Source organism: Bombina bombina, chromosome 5 (assembly GCF_027579735.1).
Source record: "Bombina bombina isolate aBomBom1 chromosome 5, aBomBom1.pri, whole genome shotgun sequence".
Classification (NCBI taxonomy): domain Eukaryota; kingdom Metazoa; phylum Chordata; class Amphibia; order Anura; family Bombinatoridae; genus Bombina; species Bombina bombina.
In genome coordinates, this window is record NC_069503.1 from 586153628 (window position 1) to 586170947 (window position 17320).

General features: G+C 38.5%; 1 protein-coding gene across 2 annotated transcripts in view; it reads right to left on the bottom strand.

Moving 5' to 3' along the window:
• The window catches only part of LOC128660611 (transmembrane protein 245), a 252964-nt gene that overhangs the window by 180847 nt on the left and 54797 nt on the right, over positions 1-17320 (bottom strand). For both annotated transcript variants that reach the window (XM_053714539.1, XM_053714538.1), the window contains exons 2-3: positions 14328-14445; positions 4383-4484 (exon numbers count right to left, since the gene is read on the bottom strand). In XM_053714539.1, coding sequence (XP_053570514.1) covers positions 4383-4484; positions 14328-14445 — 220 coding nt within the window. The remainder of the gene's footprint in view (positions 1-4382; positions 4485-14327; positions 14446-17320) is intronic.

Here is a 17320-nt window from a genome sequence, read left to right on the forward strand (position 1 = left end):
ATAATTTCCAACGCCCCCAGGGATCCTGAACATATCTTGCCCATGCCTGGGCGAAGAGTGAAAGTCTGCCCCCTACTAGATCCGTTACCGGATAGGGGGCCGTTCCTTCATGCTGTCTTAGAGGCAGCAGCAGGCTTTTTTGCCTGCTTACCTTTTTTCCAGGTCTGGTTTGGTCTCCAGACCGTCTTGGATTGAGCAAAAGTTCCCTCTTGTTTAGCATTAGAGGAAGTTGATGCTGCACCTGCCTTGAAGTTTCGAAAGGCACGAAAATTAGACTGTTTGGCCCTAGATTTGGACCTGTCCTGAGTAAGGGCTTTTACTCCAGTGATATCAGCAATAATCTCCTTCAAACCAGGCCCGAATAGGGTCTGCCCCTTGAAGGGAATGTTAAGTAGCTTAGATTTTGAAGTCACGTCAGCTGACCATGATTTAAGCCATAGCGCTCTGTGCGCCTGTATAGCAAAACCAGAATTCTTAGCCGTTAGTTTAGTCAAATGAACAATGGCATCAGAAACAAAAGAATTGGCTAGCTTAAGTGCTCTAAGTTTGCCAAGTATGTCATCCAATGGAGTCGCTAGCTGTAAAGCCTCTTCCAGAGACTCAAACCAGTACGCCGCAGCAGCAGTGACAGGGGCAATGCATGCAAGGGGCTGTAGGATAAAACCTTGTTGAATAAATATTTTCTTAAGGTAACCTTCTAATTTTTTATCCATTGGATCTAAAAAAGCACAACTGTCCTCGCCAGGGATAGTAGTACGCTTTGCTAGAGTAGAAACTGCTCCCTCCACCTTAGGGACTGTCTGCCATAAGTCCCGTGTGGTGGTGTCTATTGGAAACATTTTACTAAAAATAGGAGGGGAAGAGAACGGCACTCCTGGTCTATCCCATTCCTTATTAATAATTTCTGTAAACCTTTTAGGTATTGGAAAAACATCAATTTCCCCAATAAATCAGATTGAGCTCGCATTCTATTGGCTGATCGGAACAGCCAATAGAATGCGAGCTCAATCTGATTGGCTGATTGAATCAGCCAATCGGATTGAACTTGATTCTGATTGGCTGATTCCATCAGCCAATCAGAATTTTCCTACCTTAATTCCGATTGGCTGATAGAATCCTATCAGCCAATCGGAATTCGAGGGACGCCATCTTGGATGACGTCCCTTAAAGGAACCGTCATTCGTCGGGAAGTCGTCGTCGGAAGAAGATGGGTCCACGGTGGAGGTCTTCAAGATGGAGCCGGTCCTCATCGGATGAAGATAGAAGATGCCGCTTGGAAGAAGATGGTTGCCGGTCCGGATGTACTCTTCTTCCCGGATAGGATGAAGACTTTGGAGCCTCTTCTGGACTTCTTCAGCCGTCGGATGATGGATGTCTAGCCCCCTCTTGGGTTGGATGAAGATATCGGAGCCAGGATGGATCGGTGTGATACCCGGTGAGGTGAAGACAAGGTAGGAAGATCTTCAGGGGCTTAGTGTTAGGTTTATTTAAGGGGGGTTTGGGTTAGATTAGGGGTATGTGGGTGGAGGGTTGTAATGTTGGGGGGGGGGGGGTATTGTATGTGTTTTTTTTACAGGCAAAAGAGCTGAATTCTTTGGGGCATGCCCCGCAAAGGGCCCTGTTCAGGGCTGGTAAGGTAAAAGAGCTTTGAACTTTTGTAATTTAGAATAGGGTAGGGCATTTTTTTATTTTGGGGGGCTTTGTTATTTTATTAGGGGGCTTAGAGTAGGTGTAATTAGTTTAAAATTGTTGTAATATTTTTCTAATGTTTGTAAATATTTTTTTATTTTTTGTAACTTAGTTCTTTTTTATTTTTTGTACTTTAGTTAGTTTATTTAATTGTATTTATTTGTAGATATTGTATTTAATTCATTTATTGATAGTGTAGTGTTAGGTTTAATTGTAGGTAATTGTAGGTATTTTGTTTAATTTATTTATTGATAGTGTAGTGTTAGGTTTAATTGTAACTTAGGTTAGGATTTATTTTACAGGTAAATTTGTAATTATTTTAACTATTTTAGCTATTAAATAGTTCTTAACTATTTAATAGCTATTGTACCTGGTTAAAATAAATACAAAGTTACCTGTAAAATAAATATAAATCCTAAAATAGCTATAATATAATTAAAATTTATATTGTAGCTATATTAGGATTTATTTTACAGGTAAGTATTTAGCTTTAAATAGGAATAATTTATTTAATAAGAGTTAATTAATTTCGTTAGATTTAAATTATATTTAACTTAGGGGGGTGTTAGTGTTAGGGTTAGACTTAGCTTTAGGGGTTAATACATTTATTAGAATGGCGGTGAGCTCCAGTCGGCAGATTAGGGGTTAATGTTTGAAGTTAGGTGTCGGCGATGTTAGGGAGGGCAGATTAGGGGTTAATACTATTTATTATAGGGTTAGTGAGGCGGATTAGGGGTTAATAACTTTATTATAATAGCGGTGCGGTCCGCTCGGCAGATTAGGGGTTAATAAGTGTAGGCAGGTGGAGGCGACGTTGTGGGGGGCAGATTAGGGGTTAATAAATATAATATAGGGGTCGGCGATGTTAGGGCAGCAGATTAGGGGTACATAGGGATAATGTAAGTAGCGGCGGTTTACGGAGCGGCAGATTAGGGGTTAATAATAATATGCAGGGGTCAGCGATAGCGGGGGCGGCAGATTAGGGGTTAATAAGTTTAAGGTTAGGGGTGTTTAGACTCGGGGGACATGCTAGAGTGTTAGGTGCAGACGTAGGAAGTGTTTCCCCATAGCAAACAATGGGGCTGCGTTAGGAGCTGAACGCGGCTTTTTTGCAGGTGTTAGGTTTTTTTCCAGCTCAAACAGCCCCATTGTTTTCTATGGGGGAATCGTGCACGAGCACGTTTTTTAAGCTGGCCGCTTCCGTAAGCAACTCTGGTATCGAGAGTTGCAGTGGCGTTAAATATGCCTGTACGCTCCCTTTTTGGAGCCTAACGCAGCCATTCTGTGGACTCTCAATACCAGAGTTATTTTAAAGGTGCGGCCAGAAAAAAGCCAGCGTTAGCTACGCGGGTCGTTACCGACAAAACTCTAAATCTAGCCGATAGTAAAAGTACTGCTCACAACCCACAGAACACTGATGGTCCCAAGTAGAAACTGCCACTGATCCAATCATCAGCACTAGTTACTGAGATGGATGGTGCTCTGCGGGACCTGAACAGAACTTCTACAATATTGTTAACTTTATTTTTTTGAGAGGGGGGGGGGGGAGTAAAAACACAGAGGTGCATGATTGCTAACAAATTAGAGCATGTCATTTTTTTATTTTATTTTACTATAATAGCCCTTTAACCAAATTATCAAAAATAATCAAATTTAAAGGAAATAAATCCCTACTACACTACCTGTCAGACTGCTTGCACAGGCTAGAATCTTCTATGAGATTTTAAAGGGACAGTATACACCTTGTAATTACAAGACAATTCTGTTGTGTGCTACAGAATAACATATCAGCCAAGTCTTAACGTTTTTAAAACAAATGAACATACTTTTTTCCTGCAATTATTTATCAATATCAAAACTCCAACCACCATTTACCTTATTTGGAGGAGCCAGTCTGGGCTTTAGTCAGAAGACAACAAGGTTTGCCCTGGTCATAAAGTTAGTATAAAATGCATTTGTTTGCAGTTGTTATCTGTTAAATACAATTATGGACAGATATCCAGCAGAGTTAGCCTTGAAAAGTCAGCAGGTGCATTTCAAGTTCTGAGTATTAGAAATTGCTCAATTTTCAGAGCTGAGTTACATGAAAAGGGGGCAAAATAGATAATAAAACTATATTACAAGGTAGTTTCATTATGCATAAAGAAACATTGTATATACAAATCTCAAGTTGTTTATTGTCCCTTTACATCAATTCATGAATTATTATATGAACTCCAATGTTCTCCACAGAAAATTTTGCCAGCCGGGTTGCATTATAAAGTAGCCACGTGGGAGCACCGTAATAATGTTTAATGATAAAATATTTTCTGCTACCTAAACCACAAATTCATTTCATAATTTAACATAAATGTATTTTAAGATAATTTGAGAAATAAACATTTTACATTTTTAAATATTAGCTAATTTTACCTTATTTTGTATAAAATTTTAGCTGATGGTCAGTAATATCAGCCGAGTGATGCACTCATTAAGAAGGTACTGGGGAGAACACTGAACTCCATAGGCAGAACTAATAAAGATGTACTAGGTTCCATAAATCTAGGAAGTTGTTTAAACATCAAGGTAAGTTACATCCAGTCAGTGGGAGTAGGACTTTTACTATTAAACAATCTCGTATTGCCCTATGATTCATCCGTGCCATAGGTTTCATTATGTATGTAATGTCCCCTTCCTGGCTTTCACAGACTTACCTGATGTTTCATGACCATTATGACCCTCGTGCAGGGCGCCAACAGTCATAAGAAAAACTATTATAAGAAAGACAGGAATTTTCCAGGAGCCAGCAACTGATGCTGAAATGAAAAAGAAGGGAGTTAGGCGCAGAAATACAGAGTCTTAAATTATTTCTGCTATCATATCTCTGTTATTCTAATTGTTTACAGTCTTTTTTTTCTACTTTAAAGTGACTATGGACGTCAAAATTAAAGGGACATGAAATTACACATTTTCTTTCATAGAGCCTACATTTTAAAACAATTTTCCAATTTACTTCTATTATCAATTTCTCTTGGTATCCTTGTTGAAGGGGCAGCAATGCACTATTGGGAGCTAGCTGAACACATCAGTAAGCCAATGACGAGTGGCATATATGTGCAGCCACCAGTCTGCAGCTAGCTTTTCAACCTACCTAGGTATGCTTTTCAAGAAAGGATACCAAGAGAACTAAGCAAATTATATCATAGAAGAACATTGGAAAGTTGTTTAAAATGGTATGCTCTATCTGAATCATGAAAGAAAAACAACATTGATGCTTACCTTATAAATTCTTTTCTTTCTGAATGATGATGGTCCACAGTTCCCAATAACATATGGCATATATTTACCCGCCACTAGGAGGAGGTCAAGAACCCAAATCAGAGCTTAAAATCACTCCCATCTCTCTGCAGTTTAAAGAACAGCCAAGTATAGAATAGGAAACATATACGTAGGAAAGACAAAGTGTCATTAGAACTGTTGCCCAAACATTGTAACTGTGGACCATCATCATTCTGAAAGAAAATAATTTATCAGGTAAGCATAAATTTAGTTTTCTTTCGTAAAATGATGATGGTCCACAGTCCTCCATAACATATGGGATTAACACCCAAGCTGATGGTCTGTGTTACGGAAAGAGTGGGATCATTTTTTTCTGGCAGTTCCTATTTAGCTGACTCTGTGGCCTGAAGGACTTTCCTGACAAAAGCTGCTTGTAAATAAACAAAACCTCAAATCGATTAACTCTGAAAAAAGTACACAGGGAAGACATGCAAAAGATGTATAATTTTTAAAAACTCATTATGTTGCAACTGCTCTTGTAAAAGAGCTAAATACACTAGGAGGTGACTTTCCCGGTACCTTAGTAGCTTTCTGCCCCTTACGTGTACCAGAGTAGTATTGGAGATAGAACTTCAAAGCGTTGGCTACCTCAAGATAATGTAAGAGTTGCTACTCAGAGTTAGCAGGATCTGAACACAATGAAGGAACAACCATTTATTGATTGGTGATTTCTTTTGAAACTACCTTAGGAGGAAAAACATAATTTATGTAAGAACTTACCTGATAAATTCATTTCTTTCATATTAACAAGAGTCCATGAGCTAGTGACGTATGGGATATACATTCCTTCCAGGAGGGGCAAAGTTTCCCAAACCTTAAAATGCCTATAAATACACCCCTCACCACACCCACAAATCAGTTTAACGAATAGCCAAGAAGTGGGGTGATAAGAAAAAAAGTGCGAAGCATATAAAATAAGGAATTGGAATAATTGTGCTTTATACAAAAAAATCATAACCACCACAAAAAAGGGTGGGCCTCATGGACTCTTGTTAATATGAAAGAAATGAATTTATCAGGTAAGTTCTTACATAAATTATGTTTTCTTTCATGTAATTAACAAGAGTCCATGAGCTAGTGACGTATGGGATAATGACTACCCAAGATGTGGATCTTTCCACACAAGAGTCACTAGAGAGGGAGGGATAAAATAAAGACAGCCAATTCCTGCTGAAAATAATCCACACCCAAAATAAAGTTTAACAAAAAACATAAGCAGAAGATTCAAACTGAAACCGCTGCCTGAAGAACTTTTCTACCAAAAACTGCTTCAGAAGAAGAAAATACATCAAAATGGTAGAATTTAGTAAAAGTATGCAAAGAGGACCAAGTTGCTGCTTTGCAGATCTGGTCAACCGAAGCTTCATTCCTAAACGCCCAGGAAGTAGATACTGACCTAGTAGAATGAGCTGTAATTCTCTGAGGCGGAAGTTTACCCGACTCAACATAGGCAAGATGAATTAAAGATTTCAACCAAGATGCCAAAGAAATGGCAGAAGCTTTCTGGCCTTTCCTAGAACCGGAAAAGATAACAAATAGACTAGAAGTCTTACGGAAAGATTTCGTAGCTTCAACATAATATTTCAAAGCTCTAACAACATCCAAAGAATGCAACGATTTCTCCTTAGAATTCTTAGGATTAGGACATAATGAAGGAACCACAATTTCTCTACTAATGTTGTTGGAATTCACAACTTTAGGTAAAAATTCAAAAGAAGTTCGCAACACCGCCTTATCCTGATGAAAAATCAGAAAAGGAGACTCACAAGAAAGAGCAGATAATTCAGAAACTCTTCTAGCAGAAGAGATGGCCAAAAGGAACAAAACTTTCCAAGAAAGTAATTTAATGTCCAATGAATGCATAGGTTCAAACGGAGGAGCTTGAAGAGCTCCCAGAACCAAATTCAAACTCCAAGGAGGAGAAATTGACTTAATGACAGGTTTTATACGAACCAAAGCTTGTACAAAACAATGAATATCAGGAAGAATAGCAATCTTTCTGTGAAAAAGAACAGAAAGAGCGGAGATTTGTCCTTTCAAAGAACTTGCGGACAAACCCTTATCTAAACCATCCTGAAGAAACTGTAAAATTCTCGGTATTCTAAAAGAATGCCAAGAAAAATGATGAGAAAGACACCAAGAAATATAAGTCTTCCAGACTCTATAATATATCTCTCGAGATACAGATTTACGAGCCTGTAACATAGTATTAATCACGGAGTCAGAGAAACCTCTTTGACCAAGAATCAAGCGTTCAATCTCCATACCTTTAAATTTAAGGATTTCAGATCCGGATGGAAAAAAGGACCTTGTGACAGAAGGTCTGGTCTTAACGGAAGAGTCCATGGTTGGCAAGATGCCATCCGGACAAGATCCGCATACCAAAACCTGTGAGGCCATGCCGGAGCTATTAGCAGAACAAACGAGCATTCCCTCAGAATCTTGGAGATTACTCTTGGAAGAAGAACTAGAGGCGGAAAGATATAGGCAGGATGATACTTCCAAGGAAGTGATAATGCATCCACTGCCTCCGCCTGAGGATCCCGGGATCTGGACAGATACCTGGGAAGTTTCTTGTTTAGATGAGAGGCCATCAGATCTATCTCTGGGAGCCCCCACATTTGAACAATCTGAAGAAATACCTCTGGGTGAAGAGACCATTCGCCCGGATGCAACGTTTGGCGACTGAGATAATCCGCTTCCCAATTGTCTACACCTGGGATATGAACCGCAGAGATTAGACAGGAGCTGGATTCCGCCCAAACCAAAATTCGAGATACTTCTTTCATAGCCAGAGGACTGTGAGTCCCTCCTTGATGATTGATGTATGCCACAGTTGTGACATTGTCTGTCTGAAAACAAATGAACGATTCTCTCTTCAGAAGAGGCCAAAACTGAAGAGCTCTGAAAACTGCACGGAGTTCCAAGATATTGATCGGTAATCTCACCTCCTGAGATTCCCAAACTCCTTGTGCCGTCAGAGATCCCCACACAGCTCCCCAACCTGTGAGACTTGCATCTGTTGAAATTACAGTCCAGGTCGGAAGAACAAAAGAAGCCCCCTGAATTAAACGAAGGTGATCTGTCCACCACGTTAGAGAGTGTCGAACAATCGGTTTTAAAGATATTAATTGATATATCTTCGTGTAATCCCTGCACCATTGGTTCAGCATACAGAGCTGAAGAGGTCGCATGTGAAAACGAGCAAAGGGGATCGCGTCCGATGCAGCAGTCATAAGACCTAGAATTTCCATGCATAAGGCTACCGAAGGGAATGATTGAGACTGAAGGTTTCGACAAGCTGTAATCAATTTTAGACGTCTCTTGTCTGTTAAAGACAGAGTCATGGACACTGAATCTATCTGGAAACCCAGAAAGGTTACCCTTGTTTGAGGAATCAAAGAACTTTTTGGTAAATTGATCCTCCAACCATGATCTTGAAGAAACAACACAAGTCGATTCGTATGAGACTCTGCTAAATGTAAAGACTGAGCAAGTACCAAGATATCGTCCAAATAAGGAAATACCACAATACCCTGTTCTCTGATTACAGACAGAAGGGCACCGAGAATCTTTGTGAAAATTCTTGGAGCTGTAGCAAGGCCAAACGGTAGAGCCACAAATTGGTAATGCTTGTCTAGAAAAGAGAATCTCAGGAACTGATAATGATCTGGATGAATCGGAATATGCAGATATGCATCCTGTAAATCTATTGTGGACATATAATTCCCTTGCTGAACAAAAGGCAATATAGTCCTTACAGTTACCATCTTGAACGTTGGTATCCTTACATAACGATTCAATAATTTTAGATCCAGAACTGGTCTGAAGGAATTCTCCTTCTTTGGTACAATGAAGAGATTTGAATAAAACCCCATCCCCTGTTCCGGAACTGGAACTGGCATAATTACTCCAGCCAACTCTAGATCTGAAACACAATTCAGAAATGCTTGAGCTTTCACTGGATTTACTGGGACATGGGAAAGAAAAAATCTCTTTGCAGGAGGTCTCATCTTGAAACCAATTCTGTACCCTTCTGAAACAATGTTCTGAATCCAAAGATTGTGAACAGAATTGATCCAAATTTCTTTGAAAAAACGTAACCTGCCCCCTACCAGCTGAACTGGAATGAGGGCCGTACCTTCATGTGAACTTAGAAGCAGGCTTTGCCTTTCTAGCAGGCTTGGATTTATTCCAGACTGGAGATGGTTTCCAAACTGAAACTGCTCCTGAGGACGAAGGATCAGGCTTTTGTTCTTTGTTGAAACGAAAGGAACGAAAACGATTGTTAGCCCTGTTTTTACCTTTAGACTTTTTATCCTGTGGTAAAAAAGTTCCTTTCCCACCAGTAACAGTTGAAATAATAGAATCCAACTGAGAACCAAATAATTTGTTTCCCTGGAAAGAAATGGAAAGTAGAGTTGATTTAGAAGCCATATCAGCATTCCAGGTCTTAAGCCATAAAGCTCTTCTGGCTAAGATAGCCAGAGACATAAACCTAACATCAACTCTAATAATATCAAAAATGGCATCACAGATGAAATTATTAGCATGCTGGAGAAGAATAATAATATCATGAGAATCACGATTTGTTACTTGTTGCGCTAGAGTTTCCAACCAAAAAATTGAAGCTGCAGCAACATCAGCCAATGATATAGCAGGTCTAAGAAGATTACCTGAACATAGATAAGCTTTTCTTAGAAAAGATTCAATTTTTCTATCTAAAGGATCCTTAAACGAGGTACCATCTGACGTAGGAATGGTAGTACGTTTAGCAAGGGTAGAAATAGCCCCATCAACTTTAGGGATTTTGTCCCAAAATTCTAACCTGTCAGGCGGAACAGGATATAATTGCTTAAAACGTTTAGAAGGAGTAAATGAATTACCCAATTTATCCCATTCCTTGGAAATTACTGCAGAAATAGCATTAGGAACAGGAAAGACTTCTGGAATAACCGCAGGAGCTTTAAAAACCTTATCCAAACGTATAGAATTAGTATCAAGAGGACTAGAATCCTCTATTTCTAAAGCAATTAGTACTTCTTTAAGTAAAGAGCGAATAAATTCTATCTTAAATAAATATGAAGATTTATCAGCATCAATCTCTGAGATAGAATCCTCTGAACCAGAAGAGTCCAAAGAATCAGAATGATGGTGTTCATTTAAAAATTCATCTGTAGAGAGAGAAGATTTAAAAGACTTTTTACGTTTACTAGAAGGAGAAATAACAGACAAAGCCTTCTTTATGGATTCAGAAACAAAATCTCTTATGTTATCAGGAACATTCTGCACCTTAGATGTTGAGGGAACTGCAACAGGCAATGGTACATCACTAAAGGAAATATTATCTGCTTTAACAAGTTTGTCATGACAATTATTACAAACAACAGCTGGAGGAATAGCTACCAAAAGTTTACAGCAGATACACTTAGCTTTGGTAGATCCAGCAGGCAGTGGTTTTCCTGTAGTATCTTCTGGCTCAGATGCAACGTGAGACATCTTGCAATATGTAAGAGAAAAAACAACATATAAAGCAAAATAGATCAAATTCCTTATAAGACAGTTTCAGGAATGGGAAAAAATGCCAAACATCAAGCTTCTAGCAACCAGAAGCAAATGAAAAATGAGACTGAAATAATGTGGAGACAAAAGCGACGCCCATATTTTTTAGCGCCAAATAAGACGCCCACATTATTTGGCGCCTAAATGCTTTTGGCGCCAAAAATGACGCCACATCCGGAACGCCGACATTTTTGGCGCAAAATAACGTCAAAAAATGACGCAACTTCCGGCGACACGTATGACGCCGGAAACGGAAAAGAATTTTTGCGCCAAAAAAGTCCGCGCCAAGAATGACGCAATAAAATGAAGCATTTTCAGCCCCCGCGAGCCTAACAGCCCACAGGGAAAAAAGTCAAATTTTTGAGGTAAGAAAAAATATGATAATTCAATGCATAATCCCAAATATGAAACTGACTGTCTGGAAATAAGGAAAGTTGAACATTCTGAGTCAAGGCAAATAAATGTTTGAATACATATATTTAGAACTTTATAAATAAAGTGCCCAACCATAGCTTAGAGTGTCACAGAAAATAAGACTTACTTACCCCAGGACACTCATCTACATGTTTGTAGAAAGCCAAACCAGTACTGAAACGAGAATCAGTAGAGGAAATGGTAAATATAAGAGTATATCGTCGATCTGAAAAGGGAGGTAAGAGATGAATCTCTACGACCGATAACAAAGAACCTTATGAAATAGACCCCGTAGAAGGAGATCACTGCATTCAATAGGCAATACTCTCTTCACATCCCTGTGACATTCACTGCACGCTGAGAGGAAAACCGGGCTCCAACTTGCTGCGGAGCGCATATCAACGTAGAATCTAGCACAAACTTACTTCACCACCTCCCTTGGAGGCAAAGTTTGTAAAACTGATTTGTGGGTGTGGTGAGGGGTGTATTTATAGGCATTTTAAGGTTTGGGAAACTTTGCCCCTCCTGGAAGGAATGTATATCCCATACGTCACTAGCTCATGGACTCTTGTTAATTACATGAAAGAAATCATATTTAGTACAAAGTATATTTCTCCTTGTGAATAATTAGAAATGGAGATCACAAGACAAGGTTAACAACTCAGAAACTCTCCTTGCCAAAGATATTGCTAATTAGTAAAGAGTACTTTCCAAGATAAAAGTAGATATCAATGGAATGCATTGGTTCAAACAAAGAACCTTGTCATGCAGAGAAATAGTAGATTCAGATTCCAGGGTGGAGAAATAGGAATCACAATTGGCCTAATTCTAACTAACACCTGGACAAAAGTCTGAACCTCAGGAAGTTTAGCCCACTTTCCTATGAAAAAGTACAGATAAAACAGAAATTTGATATTTTAGAATTTATTAAACAACCTCTTGTCAAGGCCATCCAGTGAAAAATCGAAGGAGTCTAGGAATCTTAAGGGAATGCCCAGAAAACCTTCTGGAAGAACACACTTCAAGAAATGCCTTCCAAATCCAGTAATAAATTATTTGTGTTGCAGGCTTTCTGGCCTGCATCAAAGATTCACTAACCGAATCCGAGAAACCTCTATGTCTCAAAACAAGGCATTCAGAGATTAGAGATCCTGATGAAGAAGCCATGAAAAGTACAACATTATATAAAATGTAGACTGACATATAAAAAAACTATCTGTTTACATCCCCTGGCAATGGTGGTAGTACAATGCTTAATTTACTTATAAATAAGTATTATTAGCGCAAATAGAATGGTAATAGCACCATATGGCATTATGTTCAGTACAATATAAAATTGCACATATAATTATATATTGGGTACACTGCAGATCACATAGGAATGTGCTGTGGTGTTATATAGGATGTTATCAAATCTGAACCTATAGGTTATCAGCATAAGAAATATTTCGCACATTTACCTCAGGTGATAAATCCCCAGATTTATGCTCACGCTTACTTAAGGGCCAGTAAAACTAAAAAATAATGTTATATAATTCTGCACATAGTGCAACATTATATTAACGTTAGCTTTATACAACCTAATATTCCCTTTGATTTTTTTAAAAAAAATGACAGTTTTTCAGACCCGCTCTCTGTGCTCTTCTGAGCGGGTCTGTTTTTATCACACAGCGCATCGGGCCAGCTGTAAAGTCACAGCCCGGCCCGACCGCGCCATTATACTCAGTGCAGCTCGCTCCTGCTGTCAGACAGAGCAGGAGCGAGCTGCACTGAGTATAATGGCAAAAAACGTGAGTCCCTCAGGGAGAGGCTAGGGATGAGTCCCTGTGATGCCTAAGGGTAGTTATGGCTGAAGTCCCGTTAGGAAAATGCTGTACACATAACAGAGCAGGAGCGAGCTGCACGGAGTATAATGGCGCGGTCGGGCCGGGCTGCGACTATACAACTGGCCTGATGCGCTGTGTGAAAAAAACAGACCCGCTCAGAAGAGCACAGAGAGTGAGTCTGAAAAACGGTCATTTTTAAAAAAAAATCAAAGGGAATATTAGGTTGTATAAAGCTAACGTTAATATAATGTTATAGAATTCTGCACTATGTGCAGAATTATATAACATTATTTTTTAGGTTTACTGACACTTTAGTTTGGGGACTGCCGCTAAACAAACTGTCACTATTTTGTATATATTATTTTTAGCTTCAGGAGTAAAAAACAGTAGTTTCCTCCTGAGTGACAAGTAAAGGGCAAATTCCTTAAGGAAAGTGGACTGTTGCGGCTGATGTGTATGCAAAATATAAGGTATACAATTCTCACAGATTTGAGTGACCTGGCATAATGGAACATATTTGTAACAGAAACACATTTATGTAGATAAAGGGATATCAGAAAACTGACTCCTCATTAGAGATATCAGTGGGGACAGTGGCATTTTGTTCCAGATTATACTTATAATAAAGTATGCAAAGACACTGTATATAAGTATTAGTACAGACAATACCTAGTTACCTGGTAGAGACATCTACATTATTTTTACAATCCCTCAGACACTTCAATTATCTCTCAGTGTAGAAACTACTATAGTCCATATATATATATATATTCCTGAACAAACGGATGCACTCTCAGGTCTTTTAGTGAAGAAAATTAACAATCTTTAATGGAACGTTTTCAGGGACTTCCTCCCCATCATCAGCATAAAAACTAAGTGCAATAAGCAAACATATATACAAGATAAAGTGATTAAACAATGTCAAATACCTGTGTAACTTAATGTGCTTTCAGTGAGGTGGCGCCAAACAGTGTGTGTGGAACGCATATCCTGCGTTCCACTATGCAAACCGGAAGAGGTTAATCTAGTTATGTTTCCGGTTGTTGCTCTCAAAATGTGAAAATAACCTAAATATAGTGCATCAACTGTGGCTTAAAACAAATTGTGACTTAAATCAAATTGGTGTACATAACTTTCATTGTGTATATTGCTGCAAGACATATCCATATCATTCTTTTTGCAGCGTGTGTCTCAATCTAGAGTGTTCCTCTTTTGTATATCTGTGCCCGTGTCCTTACGTGTTAATGTGCACGTCTATATATTGCACATTGTCTATTATCCCACAGCTCACAGCAGATCCCCATGCCAACCAGGATAACAAATGGCGGTGCCGCACACATCTTAGACGAAATCGGGAATCACCCATGTAAGAAAAGAAAAATGATGAGCTGTGGGATAATAGATAAGCATCAATGATTCCGATTTCTTACACGGTTTTATTGGTGGACATGGACGTACTACAATCAGCATGAAAATAAAAGGGGCAAAAACATTGTAAAAAATGCTCTGGTTACTTACCTAAGTGGAATAGCAGGATGAGCCAAACAGGCACAGAGATAGCTGTGAGGTAGCGTTGGGTGTCAGCATTCCACTTAAATGAGATTGCTAACACATAGCCAATAACCAATGTCCATATCTAAACATAATAAACAGAAAATAGATGTTAAAGGGATATTTAACATCTCAAGATATTAATATAAATTGTTTCCCTGACTATTTGGAACGAAAATTTAATCCACAACTACATTTTCTTAGCTGCACATGTCTGATATATATATATATATATTTGCAGAAAAAGGGCTTTCAGTGGATGACTGTTTGAACTAGCTATTTAATCACAGAATAAAGAAATTATTGAAAAATGATGAAGAAAAAAAAAGTGAAAATATAAATATGTGTATGCAGTCTGCTATGAGAGTGCAGTTCATTTCTGTGTTTTGTATGTCTCTAGGGAAATTACAAAGGGCCTGTGTCGCCCTTGCTTATATCTCAGTATGTTAGGCTGGATGCATGCATTGTGTGGCTTTAGGTTAGGGAACCAGGGAGGAAAAGACCTTGACGTGGTCCTGGGCCTATCACCATTTGGCCAAATGCTGTAACTAATATACATTTTAATATAGATGTGTGCTTGCAAAACGGTGCCAGACTTTCTATGTGGTGTGTATGTATATATATATATATATATACAGGCAGTCCCCGGGTTACGTACAAGATAGGGACTTTAGGTTTGTTCTTAAGTTGAATTTGTATTTAAGTTGGAACAGGCACTTTTTTTAGGTGAAACTCTAGCCAATCATTTTTTTTTTTTTTGGATAGCATAGGATAAAGTTTGTTTTGCTATCTGTGCCCCTGTTCAGAAAATTTCACATCACTTTCTGTCCTTGTGACAATTGGATTTTCAGTATTTTGGATTATCCTGGAAAGAAGGATTGTCGATAAAGCTCTATTTTCTCTGTATGTAAGTACGAGTTGTACTTAAGTCGGATGTCTGTAACCCAAGGACTGCCTGTATATATATATATTAAATAGCACATTACACAAAAATATGTAGGTTTCTAGCTGTAGAAAAATATTTTGTTCATTGGTATCCTTTGATTCAACTAAGAGCAGCAAATGTATATATTTTTTTTTATTATTGATAATTTTAAATGGACAGTTTAGTCAAAATGATGCTTTCATGATTCAGATAGGGCATGCAATTTTAAAAAACTCATATGCTAATTTCTAAGGCTGCCTCTTATCTCAATGCATTTTGACATTTTTTTCACAGCTATGCAGCGCTAGTTCATGTATGTCATATAAATAACATTGTGTTCACTTGAACTGAGTAAGTGCTCCGGGAACTGGATATACTAGGAAATGGAAGTGACATTTAGCCAAGTAGTAGTGCATGGTGGGAGTTGTAGCCCACAATAGACATATACAGTGTATATTTTATCTTGTGAGTGCCAAGTGAAGTGATCATCTTAGAACTGTATAGCAACGTATAAAGTGACATTTACCCAATGCAGTGTGTGTTCGGAGTCTACACTGGACGCTTGTCTTTATGTTTATCTTGTGAGTACCAATATAGAACATCAACTAGATACACCTCTTAGAACACTAAAAAAAAAAAAAATTAACATCCCAAATGAATGGTTTACCTATTAAACAAGGGAGGGCCAGATGAAATTATCTTGAGGGCCGCATTTGGTCCCAGGGGGCCGGTACTTTGAGACCACTGACCTAGAGCTAACCGTAGCTCTTTATCACGTGAGTAGGACCGGCTCTGTTGTGATACTGCAATAAATTGTAAAAAAAATTACGCTATGTAGCCCTTTTCTTTCCTTTGAGGATCGCCTTTGAGGATTTTTCCAGTAATAAAGACGGTTTTACAATACACCTAGAACTGTTGACATTTGGATATTTTTATGGTCAGTATCGAAAGTGTTAACATCACTTGATTTATAAAAACACTTTTTTATTTGCATGTTAAGGGTAATATTTATTATGATGCAGGGATTACCCTCCAACCTCCCATCTGACACATATCACCTCTCTGATCCGTCCCAAGCAGCAGTCTTCCCTCTGCACCACAACTGGTTACCACTATCTTAGGTACGGACAAACAGTCTGCTAGTACCCAGTGTAGCATAGGGAACCACCTCCTCCCATGATTGCTGCCCACCCGACTTTGATCATCACTTTCCACCCCTCCCTACCACCAAGGCAGTATCCGATACAGATATTAACACTGTCTGTGTCGGATCTGCCTTCATATGGCAATGAAGTACAAACTGTGTTCCCTTACTATACAAAGGCAGATGTATTCTGTTCCCCGGTTGCAGCTCCTGCTGTCAAAGCTCTGGGCAAAGTACTGTGTGACTTAGTATCTATGTCCACTTAGCTCCAAGGGTTAAACTAATACCAAAGCAGTGAAGTTCACGAGTAATGAGGGCGGGACAAGCATGACATTTAAATTCTCTTTTTTCACTTTTTTTTTTATTTTTATTTTTAATATAAAAACAAGACATGTACTGTATATATAACACTAAAACAACCAGATATTACTGCCTGAAGGACTTCCTACCAAAGGCTGCTTTGGAACAAAAAATATCCAAAAAGGGAAAATTAACATAAAGTATACAAAGACCTGATAGCTGTCTAGCAAATTTGGTCAACAAAACCCAAAATTAAGCAATTGACCTGAAAAAAAAGGAAGTAATCCTTAAAGGAGGAGACTGACCAACCTCCAAAAAAAGCGTAATAATCAAAAATGCTTAAACCAAGAAGCCAAAAGATACAGCCGTAGCTAACTTGTCCTTTTCAAGAAGCAGACTAGAAAATTGTCTGAAATCCTAAATAACCTACAGAAAAAAACTACAAAGCACAGACAAAATCCAAATTACGGAGAACCTCTCCATAGAAATCTTATGGAAAAAAGAGGGAACAACCATTTCCTACTTATATTGCCCGAAGACACCACTTTAGGCAAAAAATCAAATTAGGCCACAAAAACTGCCTTATCCTGA